Source organism: Gossypium raimondii, chromosome 9, assembly GCF_025698545.1.
Source record: "Gossypium raimondii isolate GPD5lz chromosome 9, ASM2569854v1, whole genome shotgun sequence".
Taxonomy (NCBI): domain Eukaryota; kingdom Viridiplantae; phylum Streptophyta; class Magnoliopsida; order Malvales; family Malvaceae; genus Gossypium; species Gossypium raimondii.
In genome coordinates, this window is record NC_068573.1 from 35922535 (window position 1) to 35947786 (window position 25252).

Genomic DNA, 25252 nt, shown 5'->3' on the forward strand with positions numbered 1-25252 from the left:
ATATACCCTTTCCACACAAAATTCCCCCTTAGACAAAATAAACTTATTTGCCTCAAAAATAAGCTTGAAACCAAACTTATTCAACAGACTTCTAGAAACTAAATTCTTCCTAACTTCTGGTATATAATATACATCATTTAAGGTTAAAACCTTTCCAGAAGTGAATTGTAGTTCAACATACCTTTTGCCTTTGATTGTTGCGTTGGAAGAATTTCCCATGTACAAGACATTGTCATTTTCACATTGTGTGAACTTTGTAAACATGCTTTTGTCTTTGCACACATGTTTGGTTGCTCCGATATCAATCCACCATGTATTATCATCTTGTGCCATATTAATTTCAGATATCATTGTAATGAACTTTTCGTTATTATCAGCCTTAGAATATGATTTCTTCTTTAAAAATCGACATTCATTCTTGAAATGTCCCGGCTTACCACAATGATAGCATGAGCTCTTTTGTTTATTTTTGAACTTAGGTGCTCTATAAGTCTGTTTGAACTTTCTCTTGAATGGTTTAGTAGTCTGCACTTCCTCCGTAACATGCACTTTGGCATTATCAGAATTTAGGTTCTGGTCTTGTTTTCGATATTCTTCTTCAATACGAAGATGATTTGCCAAAGCCTCAAGAGATATTTCCTCTTTCTTATGTTTTAGACTTCTTTTAAAGTCTTTCCAAGATGGAGGAAGTTTGTCTATTATGGAGGATACAACAATCATTTCATCCATTTTTATATCATATTGCTTGAATTGATTCAACATCTTTTCAATATCACAGAATTGTTACATAACAGAATGACCATCAACCATTTGATAATTATTGAAACGACTGACAGTAAATTTCTTACTTGTAACATCTTCGGTCATGTATTTTGTCTCTAATTTGTCCCATAATTCTTTAGCAGTGACCTCGTTTTGGTAGGTGTTGAACAAACCATTAGATAAACCATTCAATATGTGACTCATGCACATATAATCAGCATTGTCTCATTTTTGTCTTTCTCGGGTTGCAGCAACAGATTCGTGATCATTCTCTTCAAGTCTTAGAGTATCCAAAACATAAGCAATCTTCAAAGTTGATAATAAGAAGTGCATCTTTTTCTGCCATTGTCGAAAATTGCCACCATCAAACCGATCAAGTTTGACAAAGTTGGAAGCCAACTCCCTTAGTGTTCCACTTTCATGTGCTGTGGTGGTCATCATGAATTATATAACCTTAAAATTGTTAGTACAAATCTCCAGTGAAGAAAATCTCAAACACATGAACGGAACTCGAAAAGAAAAAGAAGAAATAGGACAAGGCTCCAAGGCAAGTATCAAGTCACTATCTTTAAGGTTATATTCACCCCCACCTATTTTCGGTGTGTAAATGAGTTCCAAGCAAATTCACCTCGAGGATACAATGAAGCCAATTACTATTAGTGTTTTGCACTGACAAGAATAGCCCACTACACACTGAGCAATGTATGACAAAAAACTCAATTTCTATAAAGGATTTCTGTAGTAATACTTTATAGAATAATCTAATAATATTAGAAAATGAAGGAAGGAAAGAAAGAATATTAGAATTTGTTGGTGTGATTTCCAAATGAAATCTCATTCCTATTTATAGGAATTTTCATGTCTCTTCATAGAGACATCTTTCAATAGTGTCATTCGAATAATAATGTCTTTAAAATAAACACATAATTATTCATTTAATATTATAACTATTCAAATAATATTATTTAAATAGTTATAATTCTTTTTCAAAAAATAAAATAATATAACTTTTGATTAATTACACTCATTCATTTATAGTTATTGGGACACTATAAAAATTTGAAAATGTTCCAACAAAAAATTGTGTTTCAAATATTAGATTTTGGTTGGACTAGTGGGTAGGCAATGGACCACTATGAAAGCTAATTCAATCTAATAGTTTTGTGCCAGAAAGGTTTCTGATTTTATTGATGCTTCAAGGAATTGGAATTTATTTGTGGCTCAACATGCTCACTTGATTGACGTTTTGCTGGAAATTAGGGCCACTTTGTTGCCATAGTTCCAAGTTATCGATGACTCCTTTTACTAGGGATATGAAAGCAATGAAGATTCAAAGTGGTGTCTGCTTACTCAATGCTTGTTGATCTTGATCGAGATATGCATATGGGGAGAAGATGGGATTGGATTCGGTCTTTGCAGTGCCGTGAACGCATCCAATTCTTCATTTGGCTTGTCATGCGGGATAAACTAAACTAGAATAAGGTGCGTGCTCATAAAGATATGACTGCAAATGCAAGTTACAGCTATTGTTGAGGGAGTGTCAAGTCCATTGAGCACGTTCTAAGGAGTTGTTCGAAGGCTAAAGAGGTGTGGAATGAGTTGCACATTTGTGCTATTTAACATGACTTCTTCAAATGTAGTTTTTATACACAGGTGAAGCGAAATGCTAAATCTGCCAAATATATGACTGGGACTTTCTATGGGGCTCTCTCTTCTTAACCACGATATGGAGTTGATGAAAAAGTTGTAATGTAAGGGTGTTCAAAAACAAGTCTCAATCTACAGGGGAAATTTTGTGCCATGAAAAAACAGCTTGCTGTTGATATCGGTTGGGCTACGGTAGGTGCAACTTCCAATATTGCAAAAGGGATCCAATGGGTTTTGTGGACGAAACCGCCGGACGGCTCAATGATTTTAAACATGGATGGAGCATAATAGTAAATGGATTAAAGATATAATAGTTTGAAAGCGAAGCTCTGGGGAATTCGATAAGGGATGCAAATGGAAAGATCATTGGGCATCCAAAACTTGGTTGTTGAGGTTGATGCAAGACTAGTGGTACATTTGCTTAATTAGGGAAGGATGGATCAAGGATATTCCACCACAAATAAATAAGATGCATTAATTTAGTTTCTCAAATCTAGGATCTTTAATTTTCAATTTTTTTTCAAAAATATTTTATTATTAGGCTATAGTTAAAGAAGCATGTGAAAAAGGTTGGTTGTTCCAAGTCCAATCCTATTGAATGAGTAGACTAGCACGCCACTTTGAAGACTGGGCGGCTGCATTTTCTAGCAGTCATACAAATAAAATTGGTTAAAATTAGTTTTCAGTCCCTGTACTTTTAGTTTTTGTACTTTAAAAATTAAAAATTCAATCTTTTTATTTTTCAATTTAAAAATTTTAGGCTAATCATTACTTTGTCGGCAGTTTTTGTCAGCATTTATCAATTTAATATATTTATTTTTTGTTAATCATATACCATGTTATGTGAGGATAGCCTAATTAATATGCTATAAGTGATTGGACTGAGATTTTCAAAACTATAAAAGTAACTTTCTTAGATGCAAAGACTAAATCTTAAATTTGATAAAAGTGTAGGAACTAACACCATATTTTAACCAATAAAATTCCCTCTTTTCTCCTTCTACAATCATATAATGATTTTAAAAAAAAAAACACCAGGCAAAGTCGGTTTAAGCCAACGCGGCTGCCAAATCTAATAAATACATGTTCTTTCTAAACCATTCCGATTTGTCTCAATCATTCGTTCATTCCTCTTAATTTTTTTCTTCTTCCACCTTAAGCAGAGGAAAAACCAATCGTGGTTTACGTATCGATTTTAGATTAGAGGGTGGGCGGCATGGATAGGGTGAAACAAATAGCGAGCCTTGAAGCAGAAACCCTGAACAGATTAAGCAACTGGGGACGATACTCAACTTCGGATGACCCAACAAGAACAGGGAAGGTGGAGTTCATGAGGTGCGACGACATGAGAACGGAGGTGGCCATGAGGAGGGCTCGTGAGACCAACCGAGACTTGGAAACGACGTTAATGGAAGTCCAGCTGGAGGTGAATATTGAACTCGCCAAACTCTTGTCGGAAACAATCCACCCTGCCTTTGCTGGAACAAATGGGGTGGAAATAGAAGAGGAAGATGGCCATGTTTGTGGGATTTGTCTACAGTATATGGAGAAAGGAGAGGAAGCAAGAGGCATGAGAGTGTGCGGCCATATGTTCCATGATTATTGCATTTTCGAGTGGGTTAAGAGGAAACCAAATTGCCCACTCTGTCGATGCCCAATCCTGGCAATCCATACTAACACCAAACACTAAATACATTTAATATTTACAATTTTGACTTTGTACCATCTCTGTGTTCCATTTCCTCTCGTTGGTTCACAAAATATATTATCACAGAAAACTAGATTTCAACTTCAACGTTTTATGGAAAAGCCCAAATCCTGATTTAATTTTTAATATTCAGAAAAAAAAAAAAGCATACTTACATAAACATTTCAAGAGGAAAATGAATTTATGAAGATGGGGTGTGGCGGTGGGATGGCTTCTTAACATCAAAATTAGGATTTATATAAATTGTTAGAATTTTCAGGATTTTTAAACAAAGTATCGTTAACTAAAATGAAATTTAAACCGGATTATTTTACTTCCATCTAGTTTTACCATAAGTTAAAAAGTGGTAAAATAGCCTTTTAGCCCTCAATGTTTAAGGTTTTTTATTAATTTGATCCTTATTCTTTAAAACTAAAAATTAAAAATATTTTTTCATATTATATCAAAAAGTATATTATTTTTATAAAATTCAAAATGTATGAAAAAAACCTTTAACATTCAAAAATAAAATATAAAATATTTTTTAAATCATTTGATTTTTTTTTTAAATTATTAAAAATAAAAAGTTTCAAAAATTCAAAAAATATATTATTAAGAAGTGTTCATGAGCCGTGTAACCTAATTAGCCCAATCAGCTTGTCTAGTTTTAGGATGGACTTGGGCTTACATTTTTAAGGTTGGCTTCGATAACTTTGTCGTTTTATTATTTAAAATAATAAAAATATAAAAATTTATATCAATATTAATTTTTATAATTAAATTTAAATATAATTTGTTATTATTTTTAAACAGTGAAATGGTCCATTTGGGCGAAAATGAACTTAAAGTTGGAAATTTTCTTAAATCCGGGCCTTGACCTAGCTTCACCCTTATCGCCTCTAATGGTAATAAGGTCTCTTCAAAAAATGATGTTATAATAAACTTGAATTTAACAAAATAATTTTAATGTGTTAACAGTTGGATATAAAATTTGAAATCTAAAAACCAAAAATTAATATGAAAAATCGAAAATCGAATCAAGCCAAACCGAATTATGATGGAAGGTTAATAAATTTTAAAAAAAACCTACCGAACCGAGCTAATATCATCTCTACACCCAAGTTCATGAGATTATTAGTAAGATTAAATTTTGATCACTTAACTTTAAAAAATTATAAAATAGCCATTAAACTATTTGAAAGCTTTCATTTAAGTCATTGAACTATTTGAAAGTTTTTATTTAAGTCATTGGGTTATTATTTAAGAAAAAAAATCTAGCTAGCGAACTCCAAGTGACGATTTGACAATCAATATGGTGGATTAATGCCCATTGGCGAGTAGAAAAATATGTTGGAAAAATATGGACATCACATATATAATAAGAATAATTTACTATTTTAAAAGGGTGTTCTAAATTAAAATTGATCTAATTTGTTAAGATTTATTGCGTTTCAATAATTAAATAAAGTATGAGCCGAATATAGTAGATAGTCTAATAACTAATTTCGATTGATAATGGGCTAACTAAAAATTCGGGTTAATGTGTAAAAGTTATATGTTAGGTTAGGTCCTCGAATTATATATTGGTAACTTTTCTACCATCTTTAGATAAAAGAGAGCTACATCCTCTAAAATATTTGTATGTTAATTTAAAAAATCAAAACCGTAAAATTTTAATACTCAAAATATCAATAAATTTAAATAATTTTATTGGACGGAGATGGTATTGATTTATTCACTCATGATATTATCGGATCGAATAGGTCAAAACCCGTTTCATCCTCCCTAACAAAAACTCAACTCTACCCATCCCCATCCATTTTGCATGATTTCATAACCTTATTTCCGGTTAAACAAAATTCACCCTAAAATGAAATTATTTGTCTAGTTCAATAGTCAGAGCTTAACATTTTGGTCGTGCGTTCGAGCACCGTGGCCGGCATAGGTTTTTCTTTTCGTTTTTGGTAGTTAAATCAGTAACAGTACTTCTATTTTCTACTTTTTCTAAAAAAGGACCCCGAAAGTTTCAAGTTATACAAGTAGTAAAGAACAAGCATTGACACTCTTTGTTCTGGTTTTAATTCACTTCAGCTCCTAATTTTCAAGTTTTCTGGAAAATCCAGGTGATTCTTTACTCCCTCTCTTTAAGAAAAGAAAGATTAATCTTTTATTTAGCTTTTTTTCTAAATGTTTTCGTTTTTTTTTCTAATAGTATTTTTGTGCTTATGGAACTATTGGCTTTTTCTCCCTTTAATTTGATTCTAAACTTATCCCATCAAATGGGTTGTCTCAAATCCCATTCTATTAATCAAAATCTGCATACCCTTTTTTCTATTTTAGTTCACCCATTTCCTCAAACAGTTGCTTTGCATTCTCATTGTGAATTTCCCTTTTTTTGTATAAACTAGAAAATAACATTTTTGAAGATTTAGACATTTTTTATCTTAATCACGAACGGTATTGGTTTTTATTGTTTATGTAGTTATGTTACAAATGGTTTTGAAGTTTTCAGATTGTTGAATATATTTGTTTGTTTAATTCGCCCTTTTTATATTAAGATTTGTTGCTAAAATGTTGTGATTTCTAGGACACTGCAGATTGGTAGAACCTAACCTAACCAAGGTGTACGAAGCGTTTGCATTTTTGGTTTAAGGAAGAATGAATAATGGAGCGGGAAGACGGATCAATGGTGGAGCGGAAGAGGATGATGATGAAGATGACGTGAATGGGGATCTTGATGCGTGGGAGAGAACTTACACTGATGAGAGGTCATGGGAATCTTTGCAAGAGGACGAATCGGGGATGCTTCGCCCCATTGACAACCAGGCCCTTTATCATTCACAGTATCGCCGGCGCCTTCGTTCCCTTTCGTCCACTGCTGCTCGGATACAAAAGGGTCTCATTCGTTATCTATACATTGTTATCGATCTTTCTCGGGTACCATTTTTCACCGCTTATTCACTGTAGTTTAAGATTTTGCTTGTTAGACTAAATATGCCGTTATTTGGTAAAGACCAACGATTTTGGTCTAGAATACTTACTTCTGAAGCAGAACAATCAAGTTTGATAAGCAATCTTATCTAGGTTTGATTTGGTTACTTCTAGTAATTGAGTTTCACAATCATGAGTCTATGATATGTTTTCCCCATAACTTGATCACTCCTCTTTGTTCACATAGAGAAAAAGCCAAGAAGACTTTTTATGGTATTTTTTGTTGAAGTTTCTCATGGTAGTATTACTTGCATGTGTTAAACAATTTGATTTCCTTAAAGCGATACATTCCTATCAAAGTTCTTCACTTGAAAACCAATCCACTATCTGCTTTATGTCTCTGTAATATCTTATTTGGCAAGGTTCTATCTATTTTTATTTTGTCTTGATTGTTCGTCCTGCATCTTAATAAAATACAATTGATGTATATCCCCTTTAGGTAAATATGGTTGAGGTTTTCATAGAACTGGAACCCTTCATTGAACTTATTATATCACTTAAGCTTTGTTTGGTACGAAGGATGGAAAAGAGGTAGGATAGAAAATTTGTCAATCTAATGGTTAAGTTACAAAGTAGGAAAGTGATTGTGAATCTTGGCCTTTTGATTAATAAATTTTCCATCTTCACTCTTTTCCATCCTCCATACCAAGCAAGGCTTTAAGGTCCAATGAAAATTTGTTATTCTGATCCAACCATTTAGAAGTAAAAAATAGTTGAAATTTCTTGATTGTTTACATGAACAACTGATTTTTTTTTTTACTGTATTTAGGCAGCTTCAGAGATGGATTTCCGACCAAGTCGAATTGCTGTCATTGCAAAACATGTTGAGACTTTCATCCGGGAGTTCTTTTACCAGAATCCTCTTAGTCAAGTTGGTATTGTGACTATAAAAGATGGGGTTGCTCACTGCTTAACAGATATTGGTGGTAGTCCCGAGTCTCATATCAACGCTTTGATGAAGAAGTTGGAATGTTCAGGTGATTCCTCCTTACAGAATGCATTGGATCTTGTAGATGGGTATCTGAATCAAATTCCATCGTATGGTCATCGTGAAGTTCTCATATTATATTCTGCTCTCAGTACTTGTGATCCTGGAGATATAATGGACACCATTCAGAAATGTAGGAAATCTAAAATAAGATGTTCAGTTATTGGCCTCGCTGCAGAAATGTTTATATGCAAACATCTTTGCCAGGAAACAGGAGGAACGTACTCTGTTGCACTGGATGAGGTAAGAGAGACAGTAGGCATTGATTGACCATATTAAACTGAACTGATGTAAACTCATGTTTATATCCAAGGGACCTTTGTCTTAGAAAAGCTACCCCTATATCTTCTAAAATGTTCTATATAGCACGTTGTTCTCGAAAGTTTTCTTTCTTTGCATTTGTTGTTTTTTATTTTGCTTTTGGAAGGTGGGGAACTGGAGTTGTTGATTCTTTTTATGTATTTTCAGTCGACTTGTAAAAGATGGAAAATGAAAAATCTCTCTTATGTGTTTTTCTTGTGCAGTCCCACTTTAAAGAGCTAATATTGGAACATGCACCACCACCACCGGCCATAGCGGAATTTGCAGTTGCTAATTTGATCAAGATGGGATTCCCACAAAGAGCAGCTGAGGGTTCTATATCGATTTGTTCATGTCATAAAGAAGCTAAGGTAGGTGCAGGTTACACTTGTCCAAGATGCAAAGCCCGTGCATGTGAGCTTCCTACCGAATGCTGTGTCTGCGGGTTGACACTCGTGTCTTCACCCCATTTGGCTAGATCATATCATCATCTCTTTCCAATAGCACCATTTGACGAGGTGACCTCATCTCATTTAAACAATCCAAACTGCAAACTGCAAAGAAATTGTTTCGGGTGCCAACAAAGCCTCCTTGATCCAGGTAAGTGGTGATAAGGAATGAGTACGTGCTGGTTTTATAATACTAATCTGCTTTGACATTTTATTAAATGCTAAAAGTATTGAAATTGCATGTGTGATAGTGTATGTTACATTTTAAGGTAGACTGCATGAACTAACCAAACTAAATCACGGATTATGCAGTTATGTTTGTTTGACCTTTATGTCATTGTTCTTTCCTCCTGTCTTTGATTTTATTTGAGAATTGTCCTTCTTGATGCTTGCCAGTTTTTGGTCTCAGGAAACAAACCCGGGCCTGCCGTTGTGTGCCCGAAGTGCAAACGGTACTTCTGCCTGGATTGTGACATTTACATTCATGAGAGTTTGCACAATTGTCCCGGTTGTGACAGCTTGAGGCATTCCTAGGCAGTCATTGCAAATGAAGGCTAGGAATTACTTTTGCTGTGGAAACTCAATGATGTCATATGCTACTTTCTATTTCCGAATTTTACAAGTTTGAGAGTCGGATTTTATTCCTTTTGTGACATATCATATAGATAACTTTGCTACATGATTTTCATTTGCTGAAAATTCTACATTTCCCATGTTTTAATAGAATGCGACCTGCTGATATGCATCAACTACTGCTAGTGACAACCCTGTTGTGATGCATCGAAATTAGATGGAATATGCAGAGACAACAGACATGCACGTACAAGGTCACCATTTAAGAAAAGAAATCAGCAGTAGCCAATTTTTCAAGACCGTACAACATCTTCCTTGCAGTCAAATTTCTTCGTCAGTGATCATAAAATTAATACGTTGATTAAAGGAGCTATGAAATGGTAATGCAGTGATCATGGAACCTATAACGAACTAGAAGAAGTCTAATGCCCTATACTTGTCACGAGATTAGAACTTTAGTCTTGTAGTCCGTGTGCCTTTAGGTAATTTTTTGAGTTTAAATCCGCCTAAGTTAGTCTAACTCTCGCAAAGTCATTGAATATAAATTGGAAGCAATTCAAAGACAAAAGAACAATGAGAGGATAGAAAAGTTACAAGAAAGCAAAAACGCATCAAGTGTTTGAGTAAATGCTCTCAATAGTATTCAATTACTTTATAATTGAGTGATTACAAATGAGGGGAGGGCCCTTATTTATAGTTGAGTTCTCTCAGATTCAATGGTACAGTTTACTTTAAATCTATGGTCGAGATTAAAATCTATCTACTATTTTTATTCTTAATGGATTTACACAATCCTTTAAGATTACATAATCAAATCTTCTAAGATTACACATCTTCTAAGATAAGTTTTCACATTTACCATGGTAGTCTTAATTTTCTTTAAGTGCTTCACTTGGCCACTAAGGCTTCAAGTGAATGAGTTTCTCCACATGTTCTATGAATCAAGTCAGTTCAAGTGAGTTGAATGAGCTCCATTTAATCGATTGACCTCCATGGGACGTTTTGAGCGCATTAGTCACGATCTTTGATTTGTAGCCTATGACATTCTTCCCCACATATTCTCGCAATACCCTCATTGCATTATCAAAATGACACTATTTTGATTCGTCTTCGAACTATCTAGATGCCTTGGCCAATTCTTGACTAGTCTTTCTATCAAGTAGTTCCACCCCTCGAAACCTTTGCCTTGGCTTTTTTTGTCGCCTAACTTCAACCGTTTCGCTCATTGGTGCATCTCGTTTGCAAGAGCCCACCACTCTTGCTTGTATTATGACTTGCCTTGATCAAAATCCTCTTGATCCTCACAAATAGGCTTCGGCGTACCCACATTGAACACTGGGTTAACCTTGAGTATTCCCGCCAACTTTGATTTGTAAGTCCTTCGACTTACTCGCTTCAGAACTCTAAAAGGCACGTTATGTCCGTTCCAAGCCAATGGTAAGTCGAAATAAAAAAAAACACTAGATAAGTGTTTGAGATGTAACTCGCTTGTTGCATTTACTCGTTTCAACTGTTCAGTTTGCAACACTACTTTACCCCTAAAATTTTGATGCACAAGCCACCTCTCTCATATGTGGTAGCCCTATTGATAACTCAACAGGCTCTACCTTGGTTTGCCGCTTCTCTAGCATTTCCAGGGGGTCTCCGTAGCACTCCGATTTACCAAGTCAATGTTCTTACCACACGGAACATCCTTAGTTAGTTGGATTGTCGACAATATCTTAGTTTCACCTTTCATGTCTCGACTCACCGACACAACATATTGTTTATGTCGAGTATCCAAGATACAGATGCAATCAACAAAAGGCACTAATAGAACATTAATCTAATCAAGGAAATTTAAGCCAAACACGAAGTCATAATCATCTAAATGATTTACCTCGAAATCTTCTTTGTATTTCCACTTGCCGATTTGTAGCTCCACTCTTTGTGTTACTCTTACAGTTGAGACCTCTTTGTAATTTACCATTTTGATCTTTTTGGTCGATTCGCTAACCAAGAGACCAAATTTACCCACGACTTTTTTTGATATGAATAAGTCTGATGCCCCTGCATCAAGAAGAACACTCTTTCAACCCGTGATGTTGATGTCCACAAACATCAACCATTTCTACTTATGATCCTTCTTCACTTTAACAGAATCGAATATCATTGATTCAAGCTTTAAAGCCTTCTTATTTGGCTCCGCTTCATCTTCTTTAGTGACCATAGACAACTTAGATTGCTCTGGATAGTCTTGCATGCTATGCAAACCACAACATAAGAAGCATTTCACTGGCTTCTTCTCATTTCCTTTGACCCTCTTAGCTTCGACACAACTCACGATCAAACCAAGCTTCATGGATATTTTTTCTGGCTCATTATCCCCTTTAATAGCAAAAATAGGGATCGTTTCGGATAGTCTCTTACCATATGTGGACCGCTATATAAGAAGCATAGTATCTCACTTTTCTTTTCTTTCAGGTTGTTGGGTTTCCTTTTACCATTTTGTGGTTTTTCATTGCCACAATTATTGTCGCTATACTCAACTTGTCCTTCATCTTCCCCACCATTTCCCTTCTAATTGGGCTTGGAAGACTCGAACTTGTCTTTACTTAGAACAAGTTCGATCAAGAACTCTACCACGATCATGGCTTTGAACAGTTCTTGGACTCCTCGACATTCAAATTCTTGTTTAACCTGCGGCTTCAACCTATCTATAAAAAAAGAAGAATGCCTCATTCTCACTCAAATTCGTGATTAGGAGCATTAGTTCACTGAAATCATTCACGTACTCCTTAATTGTACCGTGTTACGAGGACCAACACAACTTAGCCTTAGCCTTTTTCTCAACAGATTGTGGGTAAAATATTCCTAAACTCTTTTAAAAATTCTTCCCAAGTCCTAATTATGGCCTAACCATGCCTTTCATTTGTGGACTTCCGTTACCACCATAAAATAACAAAATCAGTGAAATATCTAGCCATAGTATTTACCTTAGCATCATCCTTGATGTCCACGGCATGGAAGTATTACTCCATCTCCCACAAAGAAGTTTTCCACTTACATTGCAGACTTCGCCCCCTAAAAATTCTCTGCTTTGGGGACATCTATCTCTCAGTTTAGTGTTGCACCCAACACTCATTTACCCACAACAACTCGAGACACAACGAGCTCTCCCTCGAGCTCCTTAATTCGTGTGCTCAATGCCCTTGTCGTGGTCTTAGTTTCCTCCTTCAAAGCCATCACTATGGCCTTGAGAGCATTGTCCCTCACTGTCAGCTTATTCGCGGTGGAATTGAACACCCCTCGCATCGCTTCCACATTGGAACTGAAAGACTCCAACACAAATTCTCTGAGTTGCTTTTCCATCGAGTCCAACTTTGCAGTGTGTCCCTCAACTACCTTAATTGTTTTCCTCACATTCCTCATGGATTCCTCAAGAGTGACCACTCTACTTTTCAAAATCGACAACATTTCCCTCGATCAGCTAGCTTTCCTTGTCCTCTCACATGTCTTCATTAACTCAATTTGATTGTCTATTCCTTTCATCATCTCGATCGACGCATTCAAAACCTTAACTCGGATACCAATTGTCACGAGGCTAGAGCTTTATTCTCGTAACTCATGCGACCTTGGGCAATTTCTTGGGCTCAAATTCGCCTAAGTCAACCTAATGCTTGCAAGGTGAGAATTCACAATAGAAATTCTCTAAGGCACCGAAAATAAAGCGGAAGCAACAAAAGAATAAAAAAGTAACAAGAAAGCAAAAACACGCCAAGTGTTTGAGTAAATATTCTCAATAGTATTTAATTACTATAAAAAGTACAACTGAGTGATCACAAATGAGGGGAAGGTCTCTATATATGGTTGAGTTTCCCAAAATCTAGTGATACAGTTTACTTTACATCGATGATTGAGATTAAAGCCTATCTACAATTGAGATTATTATTGGATTTACACAATCCATATGTTTCTCAAACCAGGACAATTCAAGTGGATCAAATGAATCTAATTTAGTTAATTGACTTCCATTAGACGTTTTGAGCACATCAATCATGGGCATTGATCTGAAACCTATGACATTCTATTGGCTTTGGGTAAATATTATATATATAAATTATAATGTAAACATATTAAACATAATTAAAAATTATCTATACTGTTATTTACGTCCCTTTGGTGTTACAAGTCAATTAAACACTAACTCAATTAAAAAATTTAGGAAAGTATCTTTCTGTAATTAAAATAAATTTTATTATTTAAAAGTACTTTAACCTTTTATTTATTTAAAAATAATAATAAATTTACATATAATTGAATCTCGTACTACTTATATTTATTTTAAACATGAATTTCACTACTAAATCAAAGCTTTATCTTAATATAATATTTTAACTTCCCATTCCTCCTCTTTTTTTTTTAAGCTTGAAAAACACTTTGAAATAATAATATTGAAAGTCATGAACACGAAACAACAAAATATGGTTACGACTAGAGGTGCTCATGGGCCGAGCGGCCCGGCCCGGCCCGACGGCTCGCCCGAAATATGGGAGGGTTTGGGTAAAAATATAGGCCCGAAATATGGGCTTGGGCAAAAAAATGAGGCCCGATTAAAAAACAGGCCAAGCCTCGGGCACCACTTTTTTGGCCCGAGCCCGGCCCGGCCCGAATATAATAAATATTTTTATTTTTTTAATTTTAAAATACTTTTAAAATACTTTTTTAAAATTTTTTAAATTTTTTTAAAATACTTTTTTAATTTTTTTAATTTTAAAATATTTTTAAAATATTTTTTTAATTTTTGTTTTAATTTTTAAAATAAATTTTTGGTATTTATTTAAAAACGGTCCGGGCCGGGCCCGAGCTTATGAATTTTTTCTCGGGCCGGGCCTGGGCAAAATTCTAGGCCTATATTTCAGGCCGAGCCCAGGCCTGGGCCAAAAAATTTTTCTAGGCCGGCCTAAACCTGGCCCGGCCCAGCCTATGAGCACCTCTAGTTACGACATTTTATCATTTCAAATATAAATACTAAACACTGCTCATATTAATGAATTAAAGTTGATTTAGAGAATGAATAATTAGCATTTTATTATCGTCTCTAACTCACCTTTCCATCTTTGTTTTCACTACAAAACAGCTGCAAATCTGAAACAGTGACCCTAAAAAAGGATTGCTATATTAAAATATGTAGGCAATGTCCCAAAAGAGCCTCTTTCATCAAAGGGTATGACAGCATGCGATACCTATGCAAGAAGTAGAGTCATCAAATTCAGACGATGTGTACCTCCAACACACATCAACCCAAACTAATAGTTTTGAGAAAGGAGGGAAGAACCACAGAAAGTAAGGAATTCATTGTCTTCTCTCTATTTCTACCACGTACGATTATTGCCGCCTTTGTCGATTATGTATAATGTTAGGCTCATCCCATATTGGACAGGAACATGTTGGTTTCTTGTTACGCCACTCGGCTCCACAAGTGTAGCAGAACTCAAATCCACATCTGCACAAATGGTAAAACTTAATTTTGTCATCCTCTTGCTTTAAACAAGGATCAAAGTAAATAATCATCAACAAATCCTCCCTTTCTAACATTCAATCAGATAACATCAGGCAGAGTAGTAAAGGGTAAAGGTGACACTAATCCAAGATTTTAAACCCCTCCCCCCTTCCCCGACATTACTTATCTTCCATGGAAAAAGAAGAAAAGGTACCTGCAAGTGATGTGATAGCACCCTCCAGCAAGTTCAATCACATGTTTGCACTTAATACATTCACGCCATCGTTTTTTAGTAGCAAGAGTGTTCAACATAGCTTCTTCACTAGCAGGATGAGGATTCAATCTTTTGTAATCAATGCAGGTCATATCAAAGTGCCAAGGAACCTTGCAATAGATGCAGAAAAAGCGATGGCATTTCACACATTTTCTGGCCCCAGATTGTTCAGCAACAAGCATTACAGTTCTAGTATATTGTAAGACCTCACTTTTCGACATCAGTGCAGAACACCTTGGAAATGCGCAATAAACTTTCTCTGAAACAGCAATAGAAGCTTCCTTCTTGCGGTTGCTCATGATCTCAACTAATTTAGGATCCAAGAATTTCCCACAGCTATCAATAGTCACCTCAGTATTACAGCCTTCACGAGGACAACTAGCCACCATTGCATTTAGCAATTTGACTTCTACATGCTGCTTCATGCAAGAAAAGCAATATCTGTGAAAGCAACCATCGACAGTGAACATCTGGGTAGCATCAGTATCTTCAAAACATATCATGCAAGTCTCCTTCAAACCCTTGCCATTGCTAGTTTCTACAGGCCAAGTAATCTGAGAGACTATAGCATCTCTTGCTAGCTTGAACACAAAGCTCATATCATTACGTGCCGCAAATGATGGTTGAAAGTAGGTAAGTCGCTTTTGTAGAAGAGAGACCTCGTTGACTTTTGTCCCCAACTTGCTCTGTCCAGGTTGCTGTCTGCCTGTAATCTATATTCAGAAATCACAGCATAAACCATTACCATGTAGGGATTAATAAAATCATAAATATAAGTAAAATATGCATGGCAATGGATAATTCCCAAAACATCGCAAACACTACTGGCTTTCCACTAACATTCCTTTCCTTATGGAAAACCAGGGATGACAATGATAAAATTTAGACTAGCCAAAACAAACTGAGTCACCATTACTTAGCATCCGTAAGAGGTAAATCAAGACAATCATCAAAGGAAGGGAAAAGATTGAAGAAAATGAGGGGAGAATCAAACAAAGCTAAAAGTGATCATAATTTTCGATTTCTAACCAGGAACTTCTACAAAACCATATACATATAAAACAATTTTTTTTAAAAGAAACTGAACTTTAAAAACAGATATAAATTCAAAGGAGCATTATGGGCGCTAGAACCTTGTATTGCCTCAGGCGCAAGGCACAAAAAGTTGCACATGACAAAGTGAAGGCCTTACGTATATTATATCTATAAAACATGCACTTTCCTTGTTGGCCAACATTTCCTTATAGTCCCATGCCAATCGCCTTAAAAAAAAGCATGGGAAGGTAAGCCAAATGCACCTAATCAAACAGGCCTCGTCCAAACTTACCTGAATCAAAAACCAATTTGATCACCCAATTGGGTAAGTATCTTTAAATCTAGAAAAGGGGTTCCTCATTTGTTATCTAAGGCTTACGTCTCCAGATAACAATGTCCTTGCCTCATCAACAATCCCATATCATGACCCATAACGCAACAAGTGATCTATCAAAGCCATGCCAACCAAAACAAAAAAGATAAATGACTACCATATATGGTGCTATTGGCTATAATTAATACAATTAGCCATCCCACCATCTTTAATTTTTCTATATAAGAAGCCAACAAAGAATTCATTAGCTATAAAAAAGAAGCATACATATTGAAGCAATCGCACAAACACCAAATACAAAAAAAAAAAAAAGCCATAAATGAAATCTCACCACTCAAATGGTTATAAGCCAATGGTAGCATATCAACAACATGCAATTCTTGATACTAAAAAAAACCTAAAAGGATAAACCCATAATAGAAAACTTGAAAAAAAATTGTAAACTTACGAACTGATAAACCAAGAAATCATCAACAAAAAGTGTAACCCTTTTCAAGTCCAAACTCAAAGCTGCATTAAGCCCATGAATCACAGCCTCGACTCCAGCCATTTCACCGGTCATGAACTCTGCACCGTCTAACTTCTTCCTCAATTCCAAGACCAAATTATTCCAAAAATCACAAATGGCAACTCCAACACCCCCCACCGTAACTTTCATCTCCCTTATCCTCTCTTCACTCACCAACCCTTTGACATAAACTCTAAAACCCTCATTTTGGGCTTCCACCACGTTCCCATCGTAAGGCCTTTCGTAGTTATCCCCATAGTTGTTCCATTCTTGTTCAGGGACATTCATGATGTACCTAGCGAAGTTTTGGTCGTAAATCGAACGGTTTAGGTCGTTCCTGAATCTCCTCATCTCTTCCTCGCTTTCTTCCCTATCTTTACGTTCCATCTCGAACCTCTCAATGTCTTGGAGCATGAGGGTTACGTAGTCGAAACCCATGTCCGAAGGAGGGGAAAGGGTGACGTCAAGGGAAGAGGAAGGGTGATGAACAGAGAGGGAAGCGGAAAAGGCTTCTTGCATTTGGAGTTGGAATGCAAAGTCGAGGTCAGAGTCTAAGGTTTTGGCTTCCATTAGTAGATGACGTTGGAGGGTGAGGACTGATTGGAGGTCATCTTTGTCATCGTTGTCAGTTTGGGTGGCTTTACCTTTGTCTCGGGAGTGGTTTTCCATGGGGTTCTTTTGTCTTGGGATCAATTTTCTGCGCGAAGTGACGAAAATTTTGTGAGAGGTCGACGGTAGGGTGAAATGAGTCAATATATAGGGAAGTGAAGAGACACCTTAGAGAGCACGAAACTTGTGTGAGAAGGAAGGGATATACCGTCGGTAAATTTCGCGGTAATTAATTTGTAAAAAAAATATAAAAATTATTATTTATTAAATCTATATTCTATCTATATCTATAATAACAATATATAAAAGCATGAGTAGAAAACATATTTTTAAAAAATAAAAATGTTGAAGTATAATAGAAATTAAGATAATTATATATTTAAAATAATTATAATTTAATCAAAACTGTGATAATTATTATACATTTATAATATAAAACCTTATTTACAAAAGTTTTGATGTAAAAAAATTATGTTAATTTTATTGATTTAAATAGAGTTATTATTTGAATAGAATTTTAAATATCTTAATTATCACTTAATTAATATATTAAAATTAACTTAGGTTAATCGGCTATTGTTTTGAATAATGTTACTTTGTATTAATTACATAAAGTAAAATTATAATGAATGTTGAATATGTTAAAATGTATTAATTATGATTTGTAAATTTTCTATTATAAATATTTGAATTGACAAGTTATTATAGTTTAATTATATTTAATAATTCAAATAAGAAATATTGTTTTACGTTAATTATTGTAATTAAAATAATAAAAATTAAAAATTAATTAAATATTAAACACATGTGACATTGGAAACTAGTGAAATAACAAAAGTTGTGTGCATTATTAAAAAAGGGTAAACTACACCATTAGTCATTAAATTATGGGTAAGTTTTCGTTTTGGTCATTTAACTAAAAAAGTTATAATTTGATCACTGAACTATTTGAAAGTTTCCATTTAAGTCACTAAACTATTCAAAAGTTTTTATTTCAATCACCTGTTGTTACGGGTTTTTTTTTTTAAAGTTCCACCTCCAAGCGATGATTTGACAGTCTATAAGATGGACGGATACCCATCAACGAGTAGAAGAACATACCTTAGATCTAAGTCGATCTGAATGTCGATGTCAAAGATCAAAGAAGTTTGATTTTGGTTTGCAGATTTGTGACATCTAAGGTTGTTTCTTGAAAACAAAAACTGAACTATAGAAGAGAAGGGAAAGTGAGCTTTCGATTGGTGCAAGTAATCCAAACAAAGAAAGTCATACAACATTGATTTTAACAACCTAGCGACTTAAACGAAAGCTTTTGAGCAATCCAGTGACCAAATTGTAACTTTTTTAATTCAGTGACCAAAACAAAAACTTACCCATAGTTTAGTGACTAATGGTGTAGTTTACCCATTTTTATGGGTAAACTATATCGGTAGTCACTAGACCTGCCCATGGGTCAGGCTGGGTTGGGTTCAGGTCGAGTCTTGACAAAATTTTAGGCCAATTTGATAGGCTCGGGCTCGACCCAAAAAAGGGCCTAAAATTTTGCCCAAGTCCGACCTTGATAAAAAATGCTAAAACTTGGGCCCAGCCTAGCAGTATTAATTTTTTTTAGTATTTTTATATAATTTTTAAATATATATAATACACTAAAAATATTAAAATAAAAGTTTCCCAACAAATTAAAAATAAATTTAAAAAATCTTTATACTTAAATAACACTATATAGGTGCAATTTAACAAGCAAATGCCTCTAAAATAGTAGCAAAATTAACAATAAAATAAGAGTTATACAATATTCAAATTATAATAACAAAATAATAGCAACATAAGAGTCAAATGACGGTAAAATAGTGAGATATGCAACAGCCCGTTTTCAGTGAAATCGGAATAGTGGTTTAGGAACCACACATTCGAGTCCAGAAGGAAAATTATTTTAATATTATTTCAAGGTCTGCACTATGATAGAAATATCGCATGAAAATTTCGTAAAGAAATTTTATCAGTTACATGTCTAATTCGATAAAAAGGACCAAAATGCATAAAATGCAAAATTTGAGTTCTAGTAGCTATAGGTATCAAATAGCTATGGAATTAAAATTTGGAGTCCTTATATGGAAAATAGACCGTTAAAAGGAGTTAGTAGATAAGTATGATGATTCATCCATGGAAAATTAAATAAAGAAAAGGACTAAATTGGAAAGTAAAAGATAAAAAGATGATAAATAATAAAATAAAGAAAATTATCATCATATTATCGTCTTTCCTAAATTAAAAATATGGAAATCCTAGCTACGGAGGCTTGATTTGAAGCAAGTTATTTTGGCTCAATTAGATGAGTATTCAAGTCCCGTTTTTAATTATTTTTATATTTCCGAGATCGTAATAACTTAATCTAGCTATCTCGGGGATTAAGTTGCAAAGATATAAAAGTACTCGAGTTTTAACATGGATAAGTATGTATGAATTATGAAGTTTTATGGTAGAAAATGAAAGGTTGTTGATAGATAAACTACTTTTGTAAAGGAATTTTGATAAAATTATTATTTAGAGACTAAATTGAAAAGATGTAAAATTGATGGAAAAATTATAAATTTTATGAAATACATGGGCTGTTATTGTTATATGTAAAAATCGGCTAGGCTTGGAATAAGGATTAAATTTCATGAATTTCATTTTTCGAGCTTAGGGACAAAATCGTAATTAAATAAAAGTATAGCGGTAAAATGGTCATTTTTCAAAATATGTTAATTAAATTGAATTTAATATGAATTGATGTTAAATTTACTCATATAGATCCGGATAGACCAAATACGGAATTGGATTGAGGAAAAGACAAAGTGTCGGATTAGTAACTTTTGTGTGCACGAACACTTGTCGAGATAAGTTCGTGTAACTAAATTGTATAATTATATGTTTGAATTGAATGTTATGTATGTGAATTGTGTAATTGTCATGTATGAAATCCAATCACATATCCAACAATGCCTGATAAATATTAAGCCCCGTTTGAATAAATGAAATTTGATAGATACAGGGTTCCCAACTTGGTTGTGGTCCTGTATGTGTTGCGGACACACCACAACTCGAAAGAGCATCCCGTTATTAACTCTCGTGAGCATCCCAATATTTGGCTCTCATGAGCTTCCCAATATTAGCTCTTCGGAGCATCCCGATTTGGTTGTGATCCTGCATGTGTTGCGGACACACCACAGCACTTATGAGCGTCCCGTTATATGGCTCTTTGGAGCTTCCCGATTAATGGCTCTTCGGAGCTTCCCGATAATGGCTCACTTGAACTTCCCAATTATGGCTCTTATGAAGTTCTTGTTATACAGCTCGAATGAGTTTCCCGTTACATGGCTCACATGAGCTTCCCGTTATTTAGTTCGAAAAGAGAGCTTCTCGTTTATGTGCTTACATGAGCATTCCCAAATATGAATTGACGGATTACAATTGTGTGCACTTCGTGTGTACTACCCGTGTATCCATCGATATTTTAAATTATTTAACGGGCAAAGTTCTAATATGAGATAATATGAATCTGAGATGAATTGTTACGAGTATATACTTGAAATACAAGGATATGATTTGTACATGTTTCATGAATACATGAAGTGAAAAATATATGTATATGGAAATTGATTATTGATGAGCTCATATATGTTTCTTGAAATTCATGTGAATTACATGACTAACAAGCTTGATGAGGATATGTGTTTAGGCAATTAGCCAAATTGGTTTGAGCATGTTTATTTGCTTACCTTAAATGTGAAATAATGGTAAGTTAAATTCTATGTTATACGAACTTACTAAGCTTTAAAGCTTATTTTGTTTTATTTCCTCTATTTTATAGTAACTCGGAAGCTCGTTAAGGTTAGAAGCTGGTCGAAGACACATCACACTATCCATCGGCTCAATTCGGTATATATAGTAATTTCATTTTGGTTATAATGACATGTATATGTAAAACTAGACCAATGGTGGCATGTAAAAGTTTGATTGAAAATAGCCATTGGTATGGCTAGTGTTTGGTACATTTTAATGAATATATATAAGTATATGGTTTCATCAAATTGATGTGTGAGCATGGGTGTAAGTGTGAAAGTGAAAAGAGGATTATATATGCTCATGAGAATTTGGTAAGTAAGTAAATTTGTATACTTGGTTATATGAGGTATTATATCATGCATAAAACTTGAATTTGGTTTGATTTAAATGTTTTGTATTGGCTTGTGAATATGTTTAAGTGTTAATGTAGGTGGAAGACAATTTTGGGTGAGAAATATGGCTTAGAAATGGCCCTATTTCGTCCACACTAGCAGAGACACGGGCGTGTGTCTCAACCGTGTATGACACACAGCGTAGCACATGGGCGTGTGTTTTGGCCGTGTGTCCCCTGCATCATTAACATTTAAAACAGAATGCTCAGAATTGATCACACGGGCGTGTGGCTTGGCCGTGTAACCCCTGCACCTATTTAATGAAAAATTATCATGTTCACACGGCCTAGCACACGGGTGTGTGACTTGGCCGAGTGACCCAAGTTAGAGAGTTACACGGGAACGGATATGGGCTAAACACGATCGTGTGCCCTAATTCGAATGCCTACACGACTTGAGACACGAGGGTGTCTCTTGGCCATGTGGCCAGATGGGCGTGTGTCCCCTCCACCTAGGAAAAATTTTGAAATTTCGCAAAATTTTATTTGAATACTCAATTTAGTCCCGACTTGTTTCTAATGGGCATTATGGGCCTCGAGGGCTCATATAATGGACAATAGGATTGAATATGATCAATTAATGGTGTGAATGTTAAATGACATAAAACAACTGTATTTGATCTGAAAATTTCGGTAATGCTCCGTAACCCTGTATCGGCGACAGATATGGGTTAAGGGTGTTACAAGATAATAGTAAGAAAACAACAACAAAATTGTAGGAAAACAACAAGAGAATAATATATTTTTTTCTTTTTACAAATTTGGGCCAGGCCAGGCTGGGCCAGACTCGAGCCAAAAAAGCATTACTCGAGGCCCAATCCATTTTCTAAACAGACCTTTTTTTTTCCCAAGCCCATTTTTTGGGCTTATTTTTTTGTCCAAATACTCCCACTATTCGGGTGGACCTTCGGGTCGTGCCCTAAACCCATGAACAGGTCTAGTAGTCACCCAACTATTAGTAAGTTTCTTTTTTGGCCATTCAATTATGAAAAATTACGAAATGGTCACCTAATTATTCAATTTTGTCTTTTTTGGACATTAGCCATTAAATGGCTAAATAAAAGATGATGTGATAACTTTTAAAATTGACATAATAGCAACTTTAGCCCTCAACATTTATACATTGTGACAATTTAGTCTTGACTTTGAAATTTTTAACCCTCAAAATTGTATGATTCGATTTTGCTTTCATTTGTAACCTTTTCTTCTAAAAAATTGAAAGCAAACAAATTTATCAGCTAAATTTGATCGAAAATATACCAAGAATAAAAACATCCAACAATCCAATATAATAATTCTCATCTTTTCTCATTCTTTTAAAATTAATTATCAATGTCACAAGAAAAACAAAACTACAAAAAAAAGGACCAGAATACACAATGTTGAGGGTTGAATTTTTTAGAACCAAGACTAAATGACACAATGTATAAATTTAAAGGGTTAAAGTTGTTATTATGTCAATTTTAAAAGTTTTGAAGTTATCTTTCTGCTAGTAATTAACAGTTGGTGACCACAAAAATAAAAGTCAAATAATTGGATGATCATTTTGTAACTTTTCGTTGTTGAGTAACTAAAAAGGAAATTTACTAATAGTTGGGTGACTATCAGTGTAGTTTATCTTAAAAAAATGGCATAAAGATAAATTTAGCCCCTAACATTTACTCATTTTGTCATTTTGGCCCTTATTATGTATAAAAGTTTTATTCATCAATTAAATCATGCATAGAGTGATGAAGATTGATAAAAATACTATAGCGTCCCCTTGTATTGCAAGTTAGATTGAATTTTGTTCCGTACGTTAGATCAAATAATAAATTGGTCATTCTGTTAAAAATTTCGTCTGTTTCTACAGTTAAATTATGATGTGGTTGATGGAGCAAGTAGGAAACAGCACGTGACACGCCACGTATACCTTATGCTAACGTGGCACCACATCAGCAAATATTTAAAAATAAGAATTTTTTTAAAAAAATTTAAATAATTATTTGAAAAATTAAACAATTTTTTCAATTAATTATTAAAAATTATTAAAAACTATAAGAAATTATAAAAATATTATAAATTAATAAAATTATTTAAAATTACAATAAATATTTGAATTACAAATTAATTATCATTATCGGGTTACATTTTATTTAAATATCTAATAATTATTATGATGAATTACTATAAACATACAAAATAAATTGAAATGACAAAACAACTAGAAAATAATGTAATATTTAGTGGAAATGAAAGCTTTTATTTTGAGGAGTTTACCTACATCTTATCCACTCCTAAGTGAACTAATTTGAAAAATATGTTACACATTTAGAAAAAAAAAACATTAAAGAGAATATGGACAAAGTAAATAATGTGAAATACAGATGCTACTCACTGAAAAATAAATTATTGTAACACCTCTTACCTAATCTAAACTATTAACAGATTTATTAAGAAATATCACATTAAAATTTTCAATTTCATTCTGTAGCCTTGCTCAGTGCCACTACCAAAGAACTTATACATATACTTTAAGTTAATCAATCTACATGCCATTTTTCTAAACCCAAAATCATATACTAAAAGAGTGTCGAAACTTTGAGAGTCGATGCAATCCTCGTGAAGAAGTACTCATCATATCTTTTATCTATTTTCTTTCACCTACACGTTTAAAAAAAATGCATTAAGCTACGTGAATAGCTTACTAAGTATCTAATTGAATTCAATAGCTTACCATCCATTCATTTAAACATAATTAAATCATTTAAGCTAAAATAAATTAAAAAGTTACTTATACTATCTAATAACATTATCTTACTTTAGCCATGCATTTCACTATTCAATTCATAAATCAGTTAATTAAATTCATTATTCATTTCTATCATTTGATTATATAATTTTATACGTGTTCACATGTATCATTAAATCATGAGCATAATTAGAATTCTGGTAACAAACTTCTAGAGTCCTAGGCCAAAACAAAATTCCTGACTTTTAATGGAACTCTTGATAATAGAACTCCAGATTCCAACCGGCACACCATGTTTTGATTTAGAACATAAGCTAAACAAAACTCCAGAACTCCTTCAACATGTCGGTACCCCAGTTTCACCAACCCTTTTCCCAACCAAACTCTCAACCCCTCATTACACCAAAAAGCATATTACATAATATATATTATATTTGTCATCATTCAAATTATTATATTTAACTTGTATTGATTCTTAAAGCTTATACTAACTTTTATTTATTTTCTGTTTGATACATATGCACATGTAAATTCTTCTCTCCTATTTTACTAACATGCTTATATATGTTTATATTCACTATTAAATTCAATATTCATACTAAATAATCACAATCATATTCTATTTCATAAATATATTAAATTATCATACTTACTCACTTGTAA

General features: G+C 34.0%; 3 protein-coding genes across 7 annotated transcripts; 2 read left to right on the forward strand and 1 right to left on the reverse strand.

Annotated features, from left to right (window-relative positions):
• The first annotated feature begins 3625 nt into the window (after window positions 1-3625).
• LOC105797675 (E3 ubiquitin-protein ligase EL5) lies at window positions 3626-4099 on the forward strand. Its single transcript, XM_012627613.1, has one exon. The coding sequence runs from the start codon at window positions 3626-3628 to the stop codon at window positions 4097-4099; it is 474 nt and encodes a 157-aa protein (XP_012483067.1).
• A 1800-nt stretch (window positions 4100-5899) lies between these two features.
• Window positions 5900-9573, forward strand: LOC105799309 (general transcription factor IIH subunit 2). 5 transcript variants are annotated; one of them, XM_012629793.2, is made up of 5 exons: window positions 5900-6219; window positions 6684-7033; window positions 7857-8318; window positions 8600-8975; window positions 9221-9573. In XM_012629793.2, exons 2-5 carry the CDS (start codon window positions 6755-6757, stop codon window positions 9295-9297), a joined length of 1194 nt encoding a protein of 397 aa, XP_012485247.1. In that variant the 5' UTR covers window positions 5900-6219; window positions 6684-6754; the 3' UTR covers window positions 9298-9573. The 5 variants fall into 5 exon arrangements, with proteins under 5 accessions (XP_012485247.1, XP_012485246.1, XP_012485244.1 ...); XM_012629792.2 differs by having other exon boundaries at window positions 5904-6219; window positions 6694-7033; window positions 9234-9573; XM_012629790.2 differs by having other exon boundaries at window positions 5905-6219; window positions 9234-9573.
• A 4914-nt stretch (window positions 9574-14487) lies between these two features.
• Window positions 14488-17699, reverse strand: LOC105799310 (E3 ubiquitin-protein ligase RSL1). Its single transcript, XM_012629794.2, has 3 exons — window positions 16971-17699; window positions 15094-15866; window positions 14488-14882 (listed from the first exon to the last, which is right to left on the reverse strand). The coding sequence occupies exons 1-3, from the start codon at window positions 17697-17699 to the stop codon at window positions 14765-14767; spliced, it is 1620 nt and encodes a 539-aa protein (XP_012485248.1). The 3' UTR covers window positions 14488-14764.
• Window positions 17700-25252: the final 7553 nt, after the last annotated feature.